Source organism: Mesoplodon densirostris, chromosome 4, assembly GCF_025265405.1.
Source record: "Mesoplodon densirostris isolate mMesDen1 chromosome 4, mMesDen1 primary haplotype, whole genome shotgun sequence".
NCBI lineage: Eukaryota > Metazoa > Chordata > Mammalia > Artiodactyla > Ziphiidae > Mesoplodon > Mesoplodon densirostris.
Genome location: NC_082664.1, coordinates 77,408,084 through 77,429,402, shown reverse-complemented (window position 1 = coordinate 77,429,402; position 21,319 = coordinate 77,408,084). Strand labels below are relative to the sequence as shown.

Here is a 21,319-nt window from a genome sequence, read left to right as displayed (position 1 = left end):
CTTTTTAAAAAGTACTTAAAAAGAAACTGTTTCAACAGAAAATAAATAATCTCAGACTAAGCTTCTATGTTATGGTCCTACTCTTTTCTTTACCTGTTATACCAATTAAAGAGCAGCCAATTGACCCCTTCCAACTGATATTCCCTTAATTGGTTTCTGTTTTTATACTCATGTGACAACTCCAACTTCTTCCAGGCACTTGCTTGTGGACGATTCTAAAAAATAGGAAATATGAATAAATGGCGTGGAGACACTAACGAAATAAGGTAAACTTACTAGGTAGTTCTAATAGTTGAAGTCAATTCAAAAACATTAACATGTTAAATATATTCAAACTCATGAGTCCATAATGACACTTTTTAAAAAAAAGAGGAAGAAGGAAAGAGAAAAAACCCACTGATCACTTTTGGAGTGTGCTAAGGAAGTACCTCATTATTTTGAAACTGGGAAATAAAAGATAAGGTAAATAAATAAAGCATTTATCCTCCATTCCTATACCACCTGTACCTTAGGGTAACCAAATAGTAGGTGAAATGTATTTCTTTTTAAAGAAGATTCTGTCTAATAAATGAAGAAATGATAGAATCACCATTTAAAACTCCTTAAAGAATGGATCTCAACAATGAACAAAAATGGCTGATAATATCACAAAAGACAACCTATCAGAACCATCTATAAAGTGGATTTAGTGGTCTCCCTCCCCAACCTGATGCAGCCTCTAGAACAGTGATATCTAATGGAACTGTCTACAATGATAGAAAATGTTTTATATCTGCCTTTAGCCACATGTGACTACTGAGCATCTGAAATGTGGCTAGTGGCTACTGTATTGGACAGAACAGCTATAAAAAGTTCTAATAGACATTACTGCTCTACATCTAACTATTTATGTGAAATATAAGGGACAGAAAAGGTACCAAGGGGAATGTAACTGGCAAACTGACTATGGAAAACCCTAGAGAACAATCACCTGGTTTCTTCAAGAGAACATTGCAAAGGAGGGAGAGGAGATCAAGGGGAAACTATAATTAAGAAAGATATATATGAGATATATATTAACTAATAGCAATATATAGACCTTACTTAGAATTTAATTCAAAGAATTTAACAAAAGTTAGAAGACAATCAGGAAAATATAGTGATTGCTTACTTGATGATATTTAGGGATGGTTAAATTTTTTCAAGTGTAACAATGGTCTATTTATCTTTTAGACATAAACACTGAAATGTTACACATAAAATGAAGGAATCTGAGATTTATTTTAAAATAATCTGGGAAAAGGGGAAATGAGTAGGTAGAGAAATATGTGAAATAAGATTGGCTATGTGTTCACTGTTAAAGTTGGGTGACGGGTACATTATACTACTTCTTCAACTTTTATATATGTTTGAAAATTTCCATAATAAAAAGCTAAAACAACAACATAAACTCCATATGAAGAAAATTAAATCACTGACTATATGGACTTTACACTCTAAATGCAGATGTACTTACCACCCTTTTGAGTTCTGGGTGCCTCGACTGGATCCGTTTAAATTCTCGAATCTTGCCCTCATCAACATCCTCTTTTAGCTCCCATGTACTATCCTCATAGGGCAGAGAGCACCATTTTACCAAGTAGTAAATTACAGGCTAAGAGAGAAAAAGCCAAAGCCTTAATGAAACAATTCTGTGTTCTTTGCTGTGATTAAAAGATAAGAATTTGACTAAAGAATCAGATCACAAAGTGTCAATATCTAAAAAGGTGCCAGAAAAGTCAGGCTGAAAACACCAGCCAGAGGCTCACCTGCTGATGCACTGTACTATTTATGGCTCTGATCCTGTTTCCAGACAATTTATCAGAATCTGAAAGTGAAATTTCTACCCAGTACTATCTAGAACACTAAGCACTGGAACATTAGGCTCATCAAGCAGATTAAACAAACAAACAAAAATCCTATAGTGTTGGATTAGACTGAAATTGAATTGTTGAACTGAATTAATTATTGTTAATTATTGAATTAAAAGATATGGTAGCCCTGTTTCATACTATCCTCCTGGCACCAAATTTGATACAATAGAAGCCAGGCTACTGTAGAAGCGAAGAACAGGTTAAATCCATAGGAGCAGAGCAGGACTGAAATCACTGGGCTTCTGAGCTCCTGGAGCTCTCAGCGCAGATGCTGTTTCAAAGAGCGGCCATATGGTGGTAAAGAGACCTTCTTGCGAGCCCCAGGAAGCTAGGAGATAACTGCAAGAGGTATCCCTGAAGAGAGGTAAGAGTGAAGAGGAAGGGGAAATGCTGAAGCTCCAACTATGGTGCTATGCTCTATGTAGGCATTCTAGTGCAAGGGATGGGGCAGTGACCAGTGGTAATATGGCTCCTATTCTCACTACTCAAGATGACTGATCACTGACTGGACTGCATTTCCATATTTGGCTTATATGAATCGAGAAGAATTAGACTGGGCCTAGTGTAATCACCAGGAAATGTCTAATTATCAACTCATAGAATACCCCTTAAGACAGCCAGCAAGAAGTATGAAGATATGTGTCTCAACAGAGATATAGATCAAGGAATACCTAGAATTAATGTAATTTCTCTTCGACCTTTTTCTTTACTGTAGTGACTCAGGTCACTTTCTACACAAAGACATTTGTCCACGTCACATATTTCCAGCTCCCTTACTCTTCCAAGGACTTTAATATTTATTATAATATTTATTTCCACTATTGGGTAATGTAATAAGGATGACAAACTCATTTTGGAGAGGAGGGGGAAATGGGCAAACAGAACGTTTTTATCCAATACTGGGAACATAAATTACACTACCAGGGTACTAAAACACTTTCATCTGTCATACTGGTCCCAATACATTCCAGAGGAGCCTAATCAAAGTCCAATTACTTTTGGAAGATGAAGTGATAGAGAGCATAAGATTTTCAAGGCTGGGAAGGCTGAGATCCTGAAAGCGATGAGAATAATTTAACAGTAGCTAACCTGTCCTGACTAGTAACTGGTCCATTCCACTCTCACCTCCCACAAACGAACGATAAGCAGTAATTCCCACCCTTAACCCCAAAAGCAGAAGATATGTTTTCTGAGGCATTCTTGTTAGGATTTAAAGACACTGAATTGTAACGGGGCTTGGACATCTAAGGTTCTATCTGAGAAATGCTGAAGGGTTATAAAATAAACTGGGAATTTTACAGAGGGAAGACTTTGACTCTTAGGTCCTGTACGGATGATATATGGGAGCAAGTCATTTAGCTTGTGAGTGAGCCCAGCCCACCATCCAGCACTGATGTCTTAACAAGGCTCTGCTGTTAAGGCCCTACTACCCACTCTGTAAGCAGTGACTGTCTGAAGTGATAACAACTTGATGAAATGTGGCCCTGCAAAGTTAAACCAACAACTACGACTTGAAGTGAGAAGAGTTCTAACAAAAAGGTGGTTCATGGCCTAAGTAAATTTAAATAAGAGAGCAATGCTGAATTCACTGGTGGCTTAGATCTATATAACTCTTATTTGGAAAATGAAAAAAAGTGATTAATGAAAACATATCACCTAGTGTTTTGGCATATCTAAAATCAGCTACCCAGTCTAAGAAAGCTTTAGTGCTGTGGTTCCCAAATCAAACTATGCACGAGAAACCCTTGGAAAACCAACTTAAAAATACAGATCTCTGGATCCCACCCTAGATGTACTGAATCTGAACCTGTGGGAATAGAACCTCACATCTGTTTAAAGGTACTGATTCAGATGCAGTGTATCTGTTTTAGTGACAAATGAAAATGCATTTAACTGATGCTAAGTACAGGAAATAAATAATTCTCAACAACATGAAGAAAGCTATGAGTCTATGCAAGTATTTTTATATTCACAAATTAGGAGATTCGTAAAGTATCCCTTTCTCCATCCCCACCTCTCACCCCCAACTGAAGGTCAAGGGTCTCCCATATAAAATCTGCGAGAAAATGAGGCCAAGGTTAATGAGTCCTTGTAAAACAGCTCCCAGATATTTGAAAATCTTTCCTTTTAGCCTCTCTCTGTACTCCTTTACCTTCCCAGTAGCATTCTAAGTATCTCTCAGAAAAATTCAAAAGTACCTTTTCATTACAAGGAATTTTTCAGCCATATCTGAAAAATAACGGATGGGCAAGCAGACAGGCAGAAATCTTTAAGAGGCCTTTCATGTTCCTCCACGCCCCAACTCACCTCCCCATTGTCCTTGTCAATGCTGTGAGACTCATCCAATATCCTATCCACCTCTACATAGTCTGGGTTGAAGGGCTCTTCGTCCTAGAGGAATTATGAAACCAAACAATAAGACCAAAAGATCACTGTCCAGGAAACCCACTCCTCCATGCAACCTTTAGCTGATAACCCTACTTCAAAATTTATTAAGAGAAAAGAAGGGAGTTCCCCATTTTCATAATGTCACATCCTACACACTTACCTGTATTTGCATCTATCCTCTTGCCTGTTACCAGATAAAGTGTCACTACTCCCTAACAGAGGCCATTCTCTCCATATATGCTTTAGATTCCATTCCTTCTTGCCTTCTTAGGAATCTCTCTCTACTGGAGCATTTCCATAACATACAACCGTGCTCGACTATTTCTCATCTTTTAATTAATTAATTAGTTTATTTTGGCTGTGCTGGGTCTTTGTTGCAGTGCATGGGCTCTTCACTGTGGCACAGTCTTCTCTAGTTGTGGCGCACGGGCTCTCTAGTTGAGGCACGCAGGCTCTCTAGTTGCGGTGCGTGGGCTCTAGAGAGCATGGACTCAGTAGTTGCGGTGTGCGGGCTTAGTTGCGGTATGTGGGATCTTAGTTCCTCAACCAGGGAACTTCACGTCTTAAAGACCTCCCTGACTCTACACCCCGCTCCAACTATTCTTCTGTTCTGCTTCATACCCAAACTTTTCCAAGAGTTTTAAACACACAGTACCTCCATTTCATCACTTCCTTCACTTACTTGTCCACCCATTCCACTCTTCTTTCTACTTCCATCGCACAATGAAACTACTCTTGTCGAGGTTATTAATGATCTCCAAATTGTCAAATATAATGGAAATATTTCTGTACTCACCTTCATTTACCTATACAAAGTATTCAACAATTCATTATTCTCTCCCCAAAGCACTCTCTTCCCTAGGCTTTCCTGAGACACGATATTCTCTTCTGTAGCCTTTATTTTGGTTTCACTTTTTGTTTTGGCCAATTCTCAGTCACCTTCACTAGCTCTTTTGTTCCTAAGTCACTGGTATCCAACTTTGGGTGGTATCCCAAGATAAATAACCCAAGGCTCCAAAGAAAGATCTCAAAGAAACCTTAAGGAAAAAACTCTTTCTTTCTTAAGACACTTTCCCCCTGATTTTTGTGACATATCTTTTTCCTAATCTTTCTCCTACCACTCTGGCAAACAGTTACCTTCTTCACCTGGTCCTCTAAATTTGTGAGAATTGCTTAAGGATTGGCCCTGGGCTTACATCCATTGTCTTATAGAAAGAAATTTTAAAAAGCACAGAACTATTAGAAAGTACAGAACTTTCCCCAGGGTGACTCTATTCATTATTAAGGCTTTAATAATTATGTATACGCTGATACATTCCGAAGTTAAATTGCAGCCTAAAAAATCCTGATTTGTATACCTATCTCTTTGATAGAAATGTTACAGAATTTTAAGCTTAACATGGTCTAAACTAAAATCTTGATTTTCCCCAAATCAGTTGCTTCTAAAATCTTCCATTCTTTAATAAATGACTCTACCTCAAGCCATTTGCTCAGACCAGAAACCTATCTATATAAGCCATAGCACCAAATCCTGTCAATTCTACTTTAAAGTAAACTCAAATCTATCCATTCTCTCTAACCACTGAAAGCACTCTGCTATAAGCCTTAATTTCTCATCTAGAAAACTTCAACAGCCTCCTTACTGCTCATCCTACTTTCATGCTTACTCTTCTCCGATCCATTCTCCAAAGTCTAGATGATCTTTTATTTTTTTTTAATAAATTTTATTTATTTATTTATGGCTGTGTTGGGTCTTCGTTGCTGTGCACAGTCTTTCTCTAGTTGTGGCAAGCAAGGGCTACTCTTTGTTGTGGTGCACAGGCTTCTTTCTCATTGCGGTGGCTTCTCTTGCTGCAGAGCGCGGGCTCTAGAGCGCAGGCTCAGTAGTTGTAGTGCATGGGCTTTGTTGCTCTGCAGCATGTGGGATCTTCCCAGACCAGGACTTGAACCCGTGTCCCCTGTGTTGGCGGGGGGATTCTTAACCACTGCGCCACCAGGGAAACCCTAGATGATCTTTTTTTTTTTTTTTTTTTTGTGGTACGCGGGCCTCTCACTGTTGTGGCCTCTCCCGTTGCGGAGCATAGGCTCCGGACGCGCAGGCTCAGTGGCCATGGCTCACGGGCCCAGCCGCTCCGCGGCATGTGGGATCTTCCCGGACCGGGGCACGAACCCGTGTCCCCTGCATCGGCAGGCAGACTCTCAACCACTGCACCACCAGGGAAGCCCCCTAGATGATCTTTTAAAAATGAAAATTGGATGTGCTTTGACCTGTTTTAAATAGTCCAGTGGTTTCCCCCTTTGCACTTAGAATAAAAACAAAACTAAAAGGTCTATAAGCACCTGCTTGCCTAAATTTCTGATCTCATTTCGGGCCACTCACTCTCTATCGTACATCAATCCCACTGTCCTTTCAGTTCCTCATCCTGTCTCAGGGCTTTCATATATTGCTATTTCCCATGCCAGGGATACTATTTACATGTGTTCATGGTCTTGCTAACTCATTCATAACTCAATTCTCAGCGAAGTCTTCACTGATTATCCAAAGTAGGCGTTTTTTTCTTAGGTCTTCCTGTGCCCTTTCTTTCCTGGCATTTACCACAATTTGAATTATTTTTAAATCTCTCTCTCTCCCCATTAGACAGTGAGCTACATGAGAACACAGACCATGTGTGATTTGTTTACCATAGTGACTAGCACATAATACACAATGAATAAATGAATAATTGATTTGGTTAAATGGCCTACCTATAAAGGCAAAACTGACTGGCATACAAGTCAGTTAGCAGAGCTTGGCTCAAGGGTCACAAATTATATATCTAATACCAACGGGAATGGGATTAGTTTCATCATACATTTCACAAATTAGGTTTTAAAAGAACACAGACCAAAAAACAAACCCCACGATGCAATTATTATTTTCATATAAAAAGAAATTATAAAACCTACATAGCCCTACTTGCCCTCTCCAAGTGATGTGGAAAATAACTCATTTATTGGCAAACCTGGTGATATAGTTTTTTCAGATGTATTTGGCCACAGCTGGGTTTTTTTGCTGAAGCTGTACATTATTCCTTCTTTCACTCTTTCTTACTAGCTCCTCTTTAGGTTTATTTTTTAAAATAAATTTATTTATTTATTTATTTATTTTGGCTGCATTGGGTCTTTGTTGCTGCATGCGGGCTTTCTCTAGCTGTGGCGAGCAGGGGCTACTCTTCGTTGCGGCGCGTGGGCTTCTCACTACAGTGGCTTCTCTTGTTGCAGAGCAGGGGCTCTAGGGGCGCGGGCTTCAGTAGTTGTGGCACGCGGGCTCAGCAGTTGTGGCACGTGGGCTCTAGAGCGCAGGTTCAGTAGTTGTGGCACACGGGCTTAGTCGCTCCACAGCATGTGGGATCTTCCCGGACCAGGGTTCAAACCCATGTCCCCTGCACTGGCAGGTGGATTCTTAACCACTGTGCCACCAGGGAAGTCGTCCTTTTTAGGTCTTAAGAAGCTTTGAGAAAGAATTCTTCTTCTCAAGGCACTCAGTAATGAAAAATCCCATTTTGGGAAAGGTATATGTATACAAAGCTTTCAAAGCAAAATCGAGAGTTAAAATACAGCTCAAGAGACCCTTACAGATGTTCCAGTACTTAACTAGTACTAACACTGGGTATGGGGTATTAAAGCTCCTTTATCACTATTTCTAGTTATACTGGATTAGAAATCTGAGAAAATAAATGTTTTCTCTTAATGATATGGTTGCTTATGTCTACAGATACCATCAACTGCTGAAGACTGACATTAGAGGGAGAAGAATGCCACAAGTGGACCAGAGGTCAGTTTACCATCTGTTTTGAAAATACTTCATGAATATCAAAAAACTCAATTTCAAAGTACCCTATAACTTATAAAAATACCATATTTAGACCTGGTAAAACAAAGGCTGGGGCAATTAAGTAAGAAAAGTCCAACGATCAAAATGAACACTTTATACCCATATGTACAAAGCAACTATGAGTCTTCTGAAGAATCAGTCAAGGTTGATAACCCCAGTAATTTATGCTTCTATGAAATAAATGATAGGCAATACCTATTCCTAATTACCTCATGGAAGAAGTGTCTCATCTGAGCCATTTTGGTTTTGAAGCGCTTTAGTTTTTGATGGATCCTCTTATCCTTCTCTAGTTGGGAGATGGTAGCCCACTCACAGTGTAGATAGGAGCTAAAGGGGATGGAAACAGCCAGTCACAGTGTGAGAAAGGGGAACTGGTCAGCTAGTGTCTGAGATGTGGGGATTAGCCAGAAGCAGACATAAGAGTATGTGCTTCAGTGGGGAGACAGTCTCTTAGGTCAGTGCTTCTTAAACTTGATTTTGCACACAAACCACCTGGTCTAGGGTAGGCTTAAAAGTTCACATTTCTAACAGGCACCCAAATGATGCTAACTCTGCTGGTCCACGGATCACACTCTAAGTAGCAAGGTCTTAATCTTAGACTAATGTGAAGAGGATTTTACAAGGGATTTTATCAGGAACCATCCTCACCCCACCTTTCTGCAACTAAATATAAAGAGTGAATTCCCGAGCTTCTCTCTGAATAGACATTTTCCTCACCAAAAACAGGCGAGGAGACTATTAAAAAAAGGGACACATTCCCACCCAGGATAGACTATACAGGAGAACTTTTTACAACCCTGAGGAATTTGGGGTGAAAAGCTTTTTTGCACAGATCACATACTAGTTCTTGTACTTGACAAAGAATTCTTCTGCTTCAGTATATTGTCCAGAAGGAAGCTGAGAAGAAAGAAATTACAGTTACTAACAACTTATTTGTCAAAGAGAACCTTTAATTTTAACACACATGGTAGAGCTTCATACCAATGCTCCCAGAATATATTACTGACTAAGGGATTAAAGAACTTAATCTGGTATTTCGATGCTGGAGGCTTGACAGCTGGAGAAAATAAGCCCTTTTCCAGTTTAAACAAATAAGCGAAAGAAGTGGCAATAAGACAGTTCCTACTTTCCACCTAACTTTTCTCCACCATCTCTTGTAACTACACTGTAGCAATATAGCCTGACATCCAAAGGTGCTCATTACATACAGCCTGTAACTGCAGCATTATGGGCTGACATTAAAAATAGAGGCCTCACCTCCTTCTTCACAATACGCATAGAAAGCACTTTGTCTACAATGGCTGCATCTTCTTCACTGGGATTCTCCTGTAGCAAAAGATGCAGTCAGTCAACAGAGATTGTGAGCAGCAAGACAAAGGTCTCAAATTACTTAAGTTCTCAGCTTACCACAAAGAACTGCATGGAAGGCAAAGTCTCGCCATCTGGTTCCTGCACTGGCTCAGGCAGGATAGGCTCAGTTTTGATTGGACCCGTTACATCTACTTCTTCTTCTTCTTCATCATCTGTGATCTTTATATCCAGATCCTCTGTATATTTTTTCCGTTTAACTTGGCGGTTTGAGCGTCTCTTCTATAGAGGCAAAAATGGTTAAAATAACTGCTTAGGTCTCTCAAGGAGAAAACCTTTAAAACTATTCGCCTATAGTCATATACTTAGATTTGACTCCAAAATCCCTATGAAAAATTAAACCAAAAGATGATAAAGGGCTTATTTATCAAATTATGTGATGTCAAATCATGTAACTTATTCTATGTACTGAATATATATTAACTTGCTGAATTGTTTTATCAAAGTATCAGATTCCAGCTGAAAGTAAGCTATTGGCAAGAGGCTCTAAAAAATTGAAACAGGACTCTCAACCTGCAGAGTGCAATGAACTTGACAGGAGGAGCAACCCTGGAGTGCAAAGGTGCAAGAACATTTTGTTTCTAATTGTTTCTTTGTTTTAGGCCTAAAGTTTTTTTGTTTGTTTTAATAAATAGGATCATACTGTATGTATTGTTCTGCTGCTTACTTTTCTGTTAGCATTTTTCTTGGAGATGTTTTCCATATCAATACATTTCAAATCTGCCTTATTCTTTCAAATGGTTGAGTAAAAGATTTTTTAATTAAATAATCTAAGTAATACTTGCAGCTCATGATAAAAAAATTAGGAAGGACGGAGAGACAAAATTATTATTTTTCAAGCATGATTATAACCCCTGGAAAACCCAAAATCAAATGAGTCATTAGAAGCAGAACTACTGAAATTGAGTAAACTTGCTTGGCATAAAATTAATTTTTAAAAATCAATAGCATTCTTATAGAGACTAAAGCAGAAAATACAATAAAAGAAAATATTCTTTTTATGAGAAAATATTAATTATCTTAAGCATTAAATTTAGTAAGAAATATATAAAATCCACGTGAAGAAAACTTTAAAGCACTATAGGAGGACATTAAAAGAGAGCTGAATAAATAGTGAAATATATATACCCTCCCTAATCACATAAATTTGAAAAACAAAATTAACAAAATTTTTTAACTAGATAAGCTGATTCTAAAATTCAAATGGAGAACTAAACATCTAAGAATAACCAGGAAAAATATGGAAAAGTATACTTGGCCTTACCAAATATTAAGGATAATATAAAGCTATACTAATTAACACAACTTGGTACCTCTCCAAGAAGAGATAAACACGTCAAGGAAATAATGTCCAGATATAGACTAAAATACTCATGTGGATTTAGAACATGATAAAAACAGAAACTTCTAATCAGTGAGGAAAAAGTGGATTATTCTATAAAATGGGATTGAAAACAGATGACTAGCCATCTAGTGGATGTAAGAAACAAATCTACAAAAAGACTGCAAGATTTAAAAGTTTAAAAAAAAGGTAAAATTTCTAAAAGAAGATGTGGAAGAATTTTTTTTTATAATTCTGGAGTAGAGAAGGTGTTTCTAATAAATTGATCAATTTGACCTTGTAAAAAGTTTAAGATATCTGCGTAATATTAATATAATCCATCATAAACAAAGTTGAGACAAATAATAAACTAGAGAAAAAATGCCATATGATACATTTCCCAAGCATAAAGAGGTCTTTTGAATCACTAAGAAGAAGATTAATACAATAGAAATATGGGCAAATAACATAAATAGTTCATAGAAAAAAACAGAATGGCTTTTAGTGTAAAATGATGCTCACACTCAGAATAAAACTGTTACAACTGAAAACTAAACTGATATCCCCATTTTTTTTTCTTGCACCTAACCGAGTGACAAAAATCAGAAAGTTGGATCAAATATTTGAAACAGGAACGCACACATTGTTGGTGAGAGTACACACTGGCATGAAGAAAATTTCTATAGAAGAAAATTTGACAATACCCTTTGATCCAACAATTCCACTTCAAAGGTATTATCCTACAGATAAATTTGCACATATATACAAATCTCTATAGCATTACTTGTGGTAGTAGAAGACCAGAGTAAACCTAAATGCTTATCAACAGGGGATTGGTTAAACAAATTACGCTATAGTCAAAATACGGAATATTTGGAACTCTCACTGCTGGTGGAAGTGTAAAATGACACAATCACTTCGGAAGCTGGCAGATTCTTATAAAGTTAAATGGTTAAATGTTTAACTACCCCACAGTCTATCAACTCCTGGGAATTTAGCTATGAGAAGTGAAAACCTATGTCCACAAAGTATGTGTACTGAGACTGTTCATTGCAGGCTTACTCGTAACAGCTCCAAACTGGGAACAAACCAAATGTCTAACAGAATGAATAAACACTGTACTATATTCATAAATAAAAACGTTTCTCAAGAAAAAAAAAAAAAAGAATGAACTGCAGATACATCAACAACATGAATAAATCTGAACAACATTATGCTGAAAAAAGTGAGACCCAAGAGTACATACTATGTGATTCCATTTACATGCAGTTCAAGAACAGGCTAAGTTTAATCTACGGTAATAAAAATGGGCACAATGGTTGCCTATGTGGAGGTGTGGGGGAGAGGATGGTGAACTGACTGAAAAGAGGGTACAAGGGAACTTTCTGGGATGATGGAACACGGGACGTCATTAAATAATCTCTCGGGGCTTCCCTGGTGGCGCAGTGGTCGAGAGTCCGCCTGCCGATGCAGGGGACATGGGCTCGTGCCCCGGTCCGGGAAGATCCCACATGCCGCGGAGCGGCTGGGCCCGTGAGCCATGGCCGCTGGGCCTGCGTGTCTGGAGCCTGTGCTCCGCAACGGGAGAGGCCACAACAGTGAGGGGCCCGCGTACCACAAAATAATAATAAAAATAATAATAATAATAATAATAATCTCTCTACTTTGGTGTATATTTCAAATTTTTCCTAATATCAAACAAGAGTGTGAGGAAGAATGGCTAGATCTATCTTTTTGATAAAGAACTACTTTCAAGATATATTGTTGGAGAAAAAAAGCAACAGTACAGAAGAGTAGGTATGAAATACTTACAGTAAGTGGTAGTGGAATTAGAGTGCTCATGAAAGTAAAGAATATTTCTGGAAGGATACACAAAAGTAGTAACAGAGGTTACCTCTGGAGAAAAGACCTGGGGGACTGTGAGGTCTCCATCGCCAACACTGGCATTACCAATGTTATGGGCTTAATTGTATCCCCTCAAATTCTTATGTTGAAATCCTAACCCCTGGTACTTCGGAATGTGACTGTATCTGAAGACAGGGCCTTTAAAGAGGTGATTAAGTTAGGGTGGGCACTAATTCAACTGGATCTGTGTCCTTAAAAGAGGAGGGAATTTGGACACACACAAAGACACCAGGGATATATGCACTGAGGAAAGACCATGTGCGGACACAGTGAGAAGGTAGCCCTCTGCAAGCCAAGGAGAGAGGTCTCAGAGGTAACCAGACCTGCTGACCTCTTGATCTTGGACTTCTAGCCTTTAGAACTGTGAGAAAATAAATTTCTATTGTTTAAGCTACCCAATCTGTGGTATTTTGTACTGGCAACCCTAGCATATTAATACACCACTTTTGAAATTTTTTTAATCTTTGTATTTCTTGTATCACAAAGATTTGCCTTCAGTTTGTGTTTTGTTTATTTAACAAACACCTTATTTAACCCTTTGTTTATTTAACAAACACATATATAACTCTTACTATGCTCTCTTACCTAAACACTGTTCTATGTGCTTTATAAATGTTTACATTTAAGCCTCCTAAAAACCCTACTTGGTAGATATTACTATCTGCATTTTAGGGATGAGGAAATTGAGACACCAAGAGGTTAAGTAAACTTGCCTGAAGTGACAATGTTAGTGAACAGTAGCGTTAAGAAGAGAACCCAAGAAATCTTGCTCCAGTCTGTGGTCTTAACCACTATGCTGTTTAGAGAATTTTGTTGTCGTTGCACGTGCATAATTTTTATACAGTTAAATGTATCGATCTTTCCCTTTATGACTTCTGAATTTTAATACTCTCCTTAGAAAGATCTACCTGATTTTACAATTACTTAAAAAAAAACTTATCCATGTTTTATAAAGGTTCATGATTTCAATTTTTGCATTTAGACCTTTGATTAAACTAGAAATTGTTTTTGTTAAAGAGTAATGCAAGAAATGTGTAGCCAGTTGTCCTAACTTATTAACTAATCTTTCTTTCCATTGATTGTATTTTTTTATTATTATTATTATTATTTTTTTGGCTGCGCCACACGGCTTGCAGGATCTTAGTTCCCAGACCAGGGATTGAACCCGGGCCCTCGGAAGTGAGAGTGCAGAGTCCTAACCATTGGACCACCAGGGAATTCTCTCCACTGATTTTAAATGGCCTTTTAACTCATATACTAACTTCTCATAACAACTATTTGAATCCTCTTCTAGACTCTATTATCTTTTACTAATCTCTTATTTCTTCTCTAATTTTAAACTCTTAGCAATTATTATTTCATAATATACTCTAATGTCTGTTAAATCTAGCTTTTGCCTCATTCTCCTTTTCAAAAATGTCCTCGCTATTCTCACATGTAAACATACCCCAGAAGAACCAAAGTCTCGGTTTATCAAGGTATTGAATGCATATTAAGGAAGAGGGGATATAAAAAAATAAATAAAATAAAATAAAATTCAAATCAAAAGAAAAAAAGGAAGAGGGGAGACATTTATAAAGCACTGATAGCTAGTGAGGCACCTGAGGTTTGTTTAGTCCAAACCTCCGTTTTTCAGATGAAGAATTTACACATAGCTAAGTAACCTGGCCAGGCCCATTAGAGCTACTTAGAAGTACCACAGGTCTCCTGAATCATTAACAGCACATTCTTTCCATGGTTGGAAACTAGAGCCAAAGATGGTACCATAAGGCAACAGAGATAGAGGACTAAAGTTCTTCTGGTCCAGCTTCTTTTATTCTCTTCCCAATGCTTCTCATCTTCAAAAGGTAGCAAAAACATTGTACCTTAAACACCCCAGTTCTCAGCGCCAAAACCCTGAAGTTTTGGCAAGAATTGAAAACCCTGAAGTTTTGGAAGAAGTAAGGCAAAAGGGGGATAGCTGGACAGTTCTAAGAGAAACCAAAGTATTGCCATACCCAAAACAACAATCTTGCAGCATAATTTCATATTTGCTTAGTCTTTGAAATACTGGAATTTGAGAAAATGAGTATTGCTTTTTTATAGTAATATGCTTTTTGCCTAAAAAAAATTTAAATTTAAAAGACATGACGATGACCAGATCTTGCCTCTTCTACTTTTTAGGACTACCTCTGGTTTAGAAAAACTGGTGAAATGTGCATAGGCTTATCGTCTCTCAGTATCTATTCTCGGTCTGTCTGTCAGAAGTAAAACATGATTTTTTTCAGTAAGTTCTTCAGGGCTCCTTTTACCTGAATGCTGCTTTCTTCATCTTCCCGGGGTGATTGTGCAGGCATGACTTCCACATCTGAATTATCAGATGAGGTATTACGCTTTCTCTTCTTACCCACCACGGGAGTGATGGTGCTAAAAAGGAAAAACCAAATTCAGTTACAGTGAAGGCAAGGAAAATTTAGGAGTAAGAAAATATAATTAATCTAAACCATCACATACAAAGTCTCCAGGCATAAGTGTCTAGATCTTCAGTCTGTGGGACACACAGCTATTGAGTAGCATGTTTGAAAAAAGAAGATATTAGGGTTTCTAAAATACCAGCTGACCTTTACACCAGATCTGACAAATCTCTGTTACCACTGTATTCACAAATACCTGAAGAAAGGTAGAGTAACACAGCAGAATGAATTCCTGACTAAGAATTACAAGGCCTTGTTTTAGTTCCAGTTCTGTCACTAGCTGGGCATTCGTTTCGTAAGTAGCAAACACTGATGATAACATCTGGCCTGACAGCTGTTGAGGATCAAGTAAGATAACAGATATGAAACTTGCTTTTTAAAGCTGAAAAATCCTGTACAGATAGGAAGCATTATTATAATTACACCACAAAGCCTGAAGAATCTCAGGGAGTGGAAGCTAGAGAGAAAGGAGTGAAGCTACAAGACACGGAAGGAATTCTTGTCAATTGTGACAAGAATTCTGTGGCAAGCCATGGTTCTGTCAAGACTGCTTAAGGCTGACAGTGGCTGCTGAAATCTTCCCCAGTTCACAGAGGAAATGTAAGAACAGGGCAGCTATGTCTACAGCAGCTCTCTTTTACTGGTGTGGGTGGTAGGAGGCTAGTGAGAAGTCTTCCACACTATGGCGATACAAAATCGGGAAGAATATAGAAAGACACAGGCACAGCTTTTAAATGTAACCCCTAACACAAGACTGGCTATCTTTCCCGTGCCTTGGTGTTCACTTGGGACAGAGAAAAGAAAGGCCTTATTATCTTCTATGATAGAGAGATCACCTTGAGCTTTGTAGCTGCTGAATACAACACGAATTTTAAAATGTATGCACTATCCTCAAATGTCCCATCAAAAGAGCAAAGGGTGGTACTTACTTTAGCTTACTCTTGCCCTTGGTTTTGGAGGTACCAGATGTTTTGCTCTTCTTTGGCTTTTCTTCCTTGAGCCTCTCCCCACTGCTCTTCTTCCTGCGTTTCTTTTCACCTTCCTCCTCAGGCCGAACGCTAGGCAACTCATCCTCATTCAGGACTCGAGGTATGTTCTGTTCGCCCCGGGCACGGGCCCTAGCAATGGCCTCCGCTACAATCCGATTTGCTTTCTCTTGCTTCTTCTGGTGCTCCAGCCTACGGTTTTCCTCAATTCCCGTCTTGCCCCCCGTATGAGGAGCAGAGCTTGCTGGGGAGGACAGAGCTGCCACTTCACTGGCACTTAGAACTTTAACTACGGAGAGCCCAGAAGAGGCCCCTTGGGAAGAGCCGGCCTACAGAAATAAAGACACGAAAATTTCAACATGCTTATAGCTAAGTAACCTGAATAAAACAACTCTGATGCAGGTAGGCTAGAAACGTCAGTTCTCTAATTCCTCAAGAAGCAGACTCAGACCAAGTCTTACTGAACCTAGAGACACATTCCAAAAAAAAAAAAAAACAAAAAGTTTTTTTTGGTGGGATGCGCATGAGAAAAGGCAAGAATTGTGCCAAATGAACCTTCAATATCCTTAAGCCATGCTCCTAATGTCAATACTCAGATCCATAATTCCAGAAAATTTTCAAACAATACAACCAACACTGGTCTCTAGGCTAAAGGTAAAAAAATTCAAATTCTACTCTCGGCCTACCTTCATCTCCCTGGGGGTGAGAGGAAGGACAACCATTTGACCTCTTTAAGGCTATTTCTTTATGTTTCGAACGAGAGGATATTTCCAGTCACTTTCATTTCACAAGAACATTAAGAAAAGATTGTAAATGAAACGGTTCAAAGACAAATACCAGACAAATCATCTCTGATCCCAAACCCAATACTAACCCTCAAATCTTTTCATGATGTAATTACAACAAGGTTTCCACGGGTGAAGGAAATAAAAGTCTGCATGTCACTTCAGAGGTATGAACCTAGACTGGCCCCACGTTCAACAGTGAGTGACTGCCGAGGGGAACAGCCAGGGGCTAAGGGATGTGCTTCCCTTGTTTACTATGGAAGTCTCACCTGGGGCTGCAGCACCACCTTGAGCGGTACTGAAAGTCTCTGTCCCGGGCCCTGCCCTGGTCCCATTATCTGAGCCTGCTGCACGGAGGACAGAGCCACTGGCTGGGCCGAGGGTGGCTGCTGGGGCTGTGGCTGCGACGATGGAGGCTGCGGTACAATCTGGATCTTCTGCTGTGGCGGCTGCACCTGCAGCTGGATAGTCACTACTTTGGCCGGCTGCCCCTGGGCATTCTTGGCTTGCGTCAGGGCTGCCAGCTGGTTGCCCTGTAACACTATCTTGCCTGGCAGACTCCCCAGCACGACATGCCGGTGTCCTTGGGGACCTCCAGACTGTGGCTGCTGGAGGACCAGCGTGATGCGTTTCGATTCACCCTAGAGTGAAGAAGGGAAATTGCAAGAGAGGTAGAACATTAAAGAATGGCAGACCCCTTAATATTTACACCAGTTTTCCTCATCCTAGAGTTGTAACAGCTGAGGGTCAGAAAACACAGTATAATTCCTTCTGTTCATCCTCCTCTCTTTCCTGATAAGACCTTTTCTATATAACCTCTGCCCAGCGGGTATCAAGCCTGTTCGTGAAAAACTGTTGGGAGGCTCACTCTATTTCTATGGCAGTCATTCCATTTTCTGGAAATCTATTAGAACAAAAGTCCATACTGAACTGAAATCCACCTCCTTATAGCTTCTCTCCACCAATGCTACTTATCTTAATACTGTCTTCCCCTCCCCCCAAACTCTTCTGGCCCTTGATTCAGAGACTAGAGCCTCTATTTTCTTATACTAGAAACTAGCCTTTTCACTGGGCAAAGTCAGAGGAGGACAGTCTTAGTAATAAGAACAGGGGAGAGATACACATAGCTTCCATAAGTGTTGCAAATATAAATAAACGTAGTTTTCCAAAAATGATTCTTGTTCCCATTGCATCCTATATTACTCATATAACTTTGTATCATACATTATTATGAGTTCTTGTTTAAGGTCTGTATTTCCTGGCAGACTGTGAGCTCTGTAAGGACAGAGACTGTGTCTATCTCGCTCAGCACCAGCTAGGCACAGTGTAAATATGTAGTAAGAGCTCAAAAAAATACATTAACACTAACTGCTTCCACCTAGTAAGTAATAAATACATTGCCGTCAATACTAACTGATAAAAAGTACAGATGGAATTTAAACAGGATTTCCTAGAGACAGCTCTCCTGTGCTTGCTCTCACACAGTTGCCGGGCCCTCTACTAAACCAAAATTCACCTCCCCCTTTCACTCAAGTCACCTGGGTAGGTGTAGAGGTCAGTGTAACTGCAGGCTTCAGTGGGGGCCCTGTGGCCCCAGGGTTTCCAGCAGGAGCTGAACCCTTAACTGGCTGTAGGACCAGCTGCTTTACTGGTCGGCTGGGCTGGACAATGCGCTGAACAGTAGCCTGGTTCCCAGGGACCTTGGCAGCCAACACTGTATTACCAGAGACAATGGAAACACCAGGTCGAAGGGGAGTGCCGGTTAGCACTTTGGTAAAAGTGACTTTTCCACCATTGGCTGTGCCAGCCACGAGGGGCTGAGCTGTGCTGGTGATACCTTGGGCCTGAATTTGTGCCACATGGGCACCAGTGACTGAGGAGCTGGGTGGGGCCTTAAGGATAACAATCTTAGGGGCTGACTGAGGTGGCTGCCCTCCAGCACTACTGGAGGGGACAGCTGTGGCAGAGACACCCATGAAAGGATTCCCTTGGCTCAGGATCTCCTGGCTCTTGGAGACCTGCAAAAGTCCTGACGTTGGCGTCGGTGTCTGTAAGACAGGTGGGGCTGGCTGCTCTTGGCTGACGGGCTGAGTGGTATAATCATGCAAGGTTAAAGATTCTGGAGCTGGAGCTGTCGATTCTTTGGGAAGTTCTGTGGGGGCTGTTTCCTCTGGTGGGGGGACCAAGTCACTTGCTGATGAATTCCCCACATCACCACCTCCACCATCCTGGTTCATCTGATCCAAGGAGTCCAGAGAGCTTGGCAGTCCAAGGGCTTCCTCAATAGGGTCTTGTGTAACCTGATTGAAGCTGTCATCAGTAAGAGAGTCCAGGCCAAATAAATTTGGGTCGTCAAACAGATCCATGATGGGGTCTGCCATCTTGGGAAAGCAGTGGGGGTTACTTCCCCAAGGTTTAGGGAGGGAAGGGGAGGGGGGGTAATGGCTCTCCCCTCCCCTCCCCTATTAAGAAAAAAATGTACACAATGGAAGAGGACTACTCTTCAGGTAAAGAGGCAAGAAACAAGTGCATGTCAGATTGTCCTGACCTTCATGGAGCAAGATGGCTAGGTCTTCAGAGGAAGATGGTGGAACTCCTGTTGTAGGAAGACAAATGACAAATAAGCAAAGTAGGTGACCTCAGGGAAATTTTCTAGCCTTAATATCAAATAGCATCAAAATAATAAGAGAAGAGGGAAATGTGAGGTAATCTGAGGACAGAGACACAGCGGAAAGAACATCCACATTTCTGCCTTAAAACTAAAACTAAAAAAGAAAAAAAGAAACAATCCAACGCCCTTTTGGGGCTCTTACACACTTTGAAGCTTCTGTCTGTCAAGATCATTCAGCTATCTCTGTCCATTTCTTTTTACAATTATCATTCTTAGCTAGAGATCAGGAAATTTAACATTCATTCACCTTCTATTTCAGGTTCATAACTTGACAGAATTTAACAATATACCAGCAATACTTCAGTGAATATAGATAGCTAAAGACTTCTGGATATACTGTATTTTGTAAGTTTCCCTTGTATTTTAGATACTTTTACTTACTACTGGCAAAAATAACCACCTTTAACCAAGCTTACAGTATAATCTAACCCAGGAAGTTTCACAAACTTTATTCTACTTAACCTATCAATGAATCTATACATAGTGTTTCTGTTATGACGTCCCCTCCCCACTTTCTCATATTTAAGATCAAAAACTTCCTTTGCAAGAGATTCAAAGAATTCTACAATTTCATTCTAGTTTATATTCCCAACTTTCAGTCTCATCACTTCCTATGCTCTCATCACTTCCTATATATACCCTATATTCCAGTCCAACTAGACAATACAGTTCCCTTAATGACGCTCCTATCTGCATGACTTTGCCTATTATGCTGTAGTTTCTTCCTGGAACATCCCCACCACGCTCCTCCCAAACTTCTCTTCCAGCTAAAATCTCTGACACCCTCAAAGGTCTTCTCCTCCACAAGGTGAGCCCTGAACCTCCATAAGGTGAGCAATTTTTGATGACTTGGTCCATTCACCTTCTTTAAATATCCACAGTGTTGTCTGCACCTTATTTAAAGCACTTATATTTAACATTTTATTAAAATGCTAAGTTTCTTGTCCATTTCCTCTGAAGGCCCAAAAGGTTCCTTCGTGCAAATTATAAAAAACTGCCTACTGGGGCTTCCCTGGTGGCGCAGTGGTTGAGAGTCCGCCTGCCGATGCAGGGGATACGGGTTCGTGCCCCGGTCTGGGAAGATCCCACATGCCGTGGAGCGGCCGGGCCCGTGAGCCATGGCTGCTGAGCCTGCGCGTCCGGGGCCTGTGCTCCACTACGGGAGAGGCCACAACAGTGAGAGGCCCGCGTACCACAAAAAAAACAAAACAAACAAAAAAAACAACTGCCTACTCAAGATACTTGTTTGCCATCTGCTGGAAAACTGTCATACTAAACATATTATCTATGATGATAGTGAACACGTGCAATGCACACCTTGCACAACCCTGCATGGTGGCCCAGCTCCTCTTTCCCCGAGAAAGAAGAGTTCCTGAATGGTGGGGACCACGTCTTATTCATCTGTGGATCCCTAAAGAACCAGAAGAATATCACATACACAATAGCTACTCAAAAAAAATTTAATGAATTAAAGTATTTGCTTGCAGCGTCTGGAATGAACCATTCAGTCCTTAGAGAAACTGTTATTCCCTGATTCCAAGATGAGACGGTAGAATACGTCCTATCTTGAAAAACTGTCCCACAAATAACTGAAATTATGTTTACTAAATCCACATCTGGGGCTTTAAGTTCATAAAATGTTGGGAAAAGGAAAAACTAAGACAAGGAATTATAAG

The 21,319-nt window shown here is 39.9% G+C and overlaps 1 protein-coding gene across 8 annotated transcripts in view; it reads right to left on the bottom strand.

Moving 5' to 3' along the window:
- Window positions 1–21,319, bottom strand: part of CHD8 (chromodomain helicase DNA binding protein 8) — a 56,455-nt gene that overhangs the window by 18,863 nt on the left and 16,273 nt on the right. For 5 of the 8 annotated variants that reach the window (XM_060096493.1, XM_060096497.1, XM_060096496.1 and 2 more), the window contains exons 2-12: window positions 18,511–19,568; window positions 17,242–17,613; window positions 16,131–16,516; window positions 15,040–15,154; window positions 9,562–9,744; window positions 9,412–9,480; window positions 8,996–9,051; window positions 8,364–8,481; window positions 4,200–4,283; window positions 1,496–1,633; window positions 94–215 (exon numbers count right to left, since the gene is read on the bottom strand). In XM_060096493.1, coding sequence (XP_059952476.1) covers window positions 94–215; window positions 1,496–1,633; window positions 4,200–4,283; window positions 8,364–8,481; window positions 8,996–9,051; window positions 9,412–9,480; window positions 9,562–9,744; window positions 15,040–15,154; window positions 16,131–16,516; window positions 17,242–17,613; window positions 18,511–19,353 — 2,486 coding nt within the window. In that variant the 5' untranslated portion in view covers window positions 19,354–19,568. The remainder of the gene's footprint in view (window positions 1–93; window positions 216–1,495; window positions 1,634–4,199; window positions 4,284–8,363; window positions 8,482–8,995; window positions 9,052–9,411; window positions 9,481–9,561; window positions 9,745–15,039; window positions 15,155–16,130; window positions 16,517–17,241; window positions 17,614–18,510; window positions 19,569–21,319) is intronic. The other 3 variants (XM_060096500.1, XM_060096499.1, XM_060096498.1) reach the window with 1 other exon arrangement.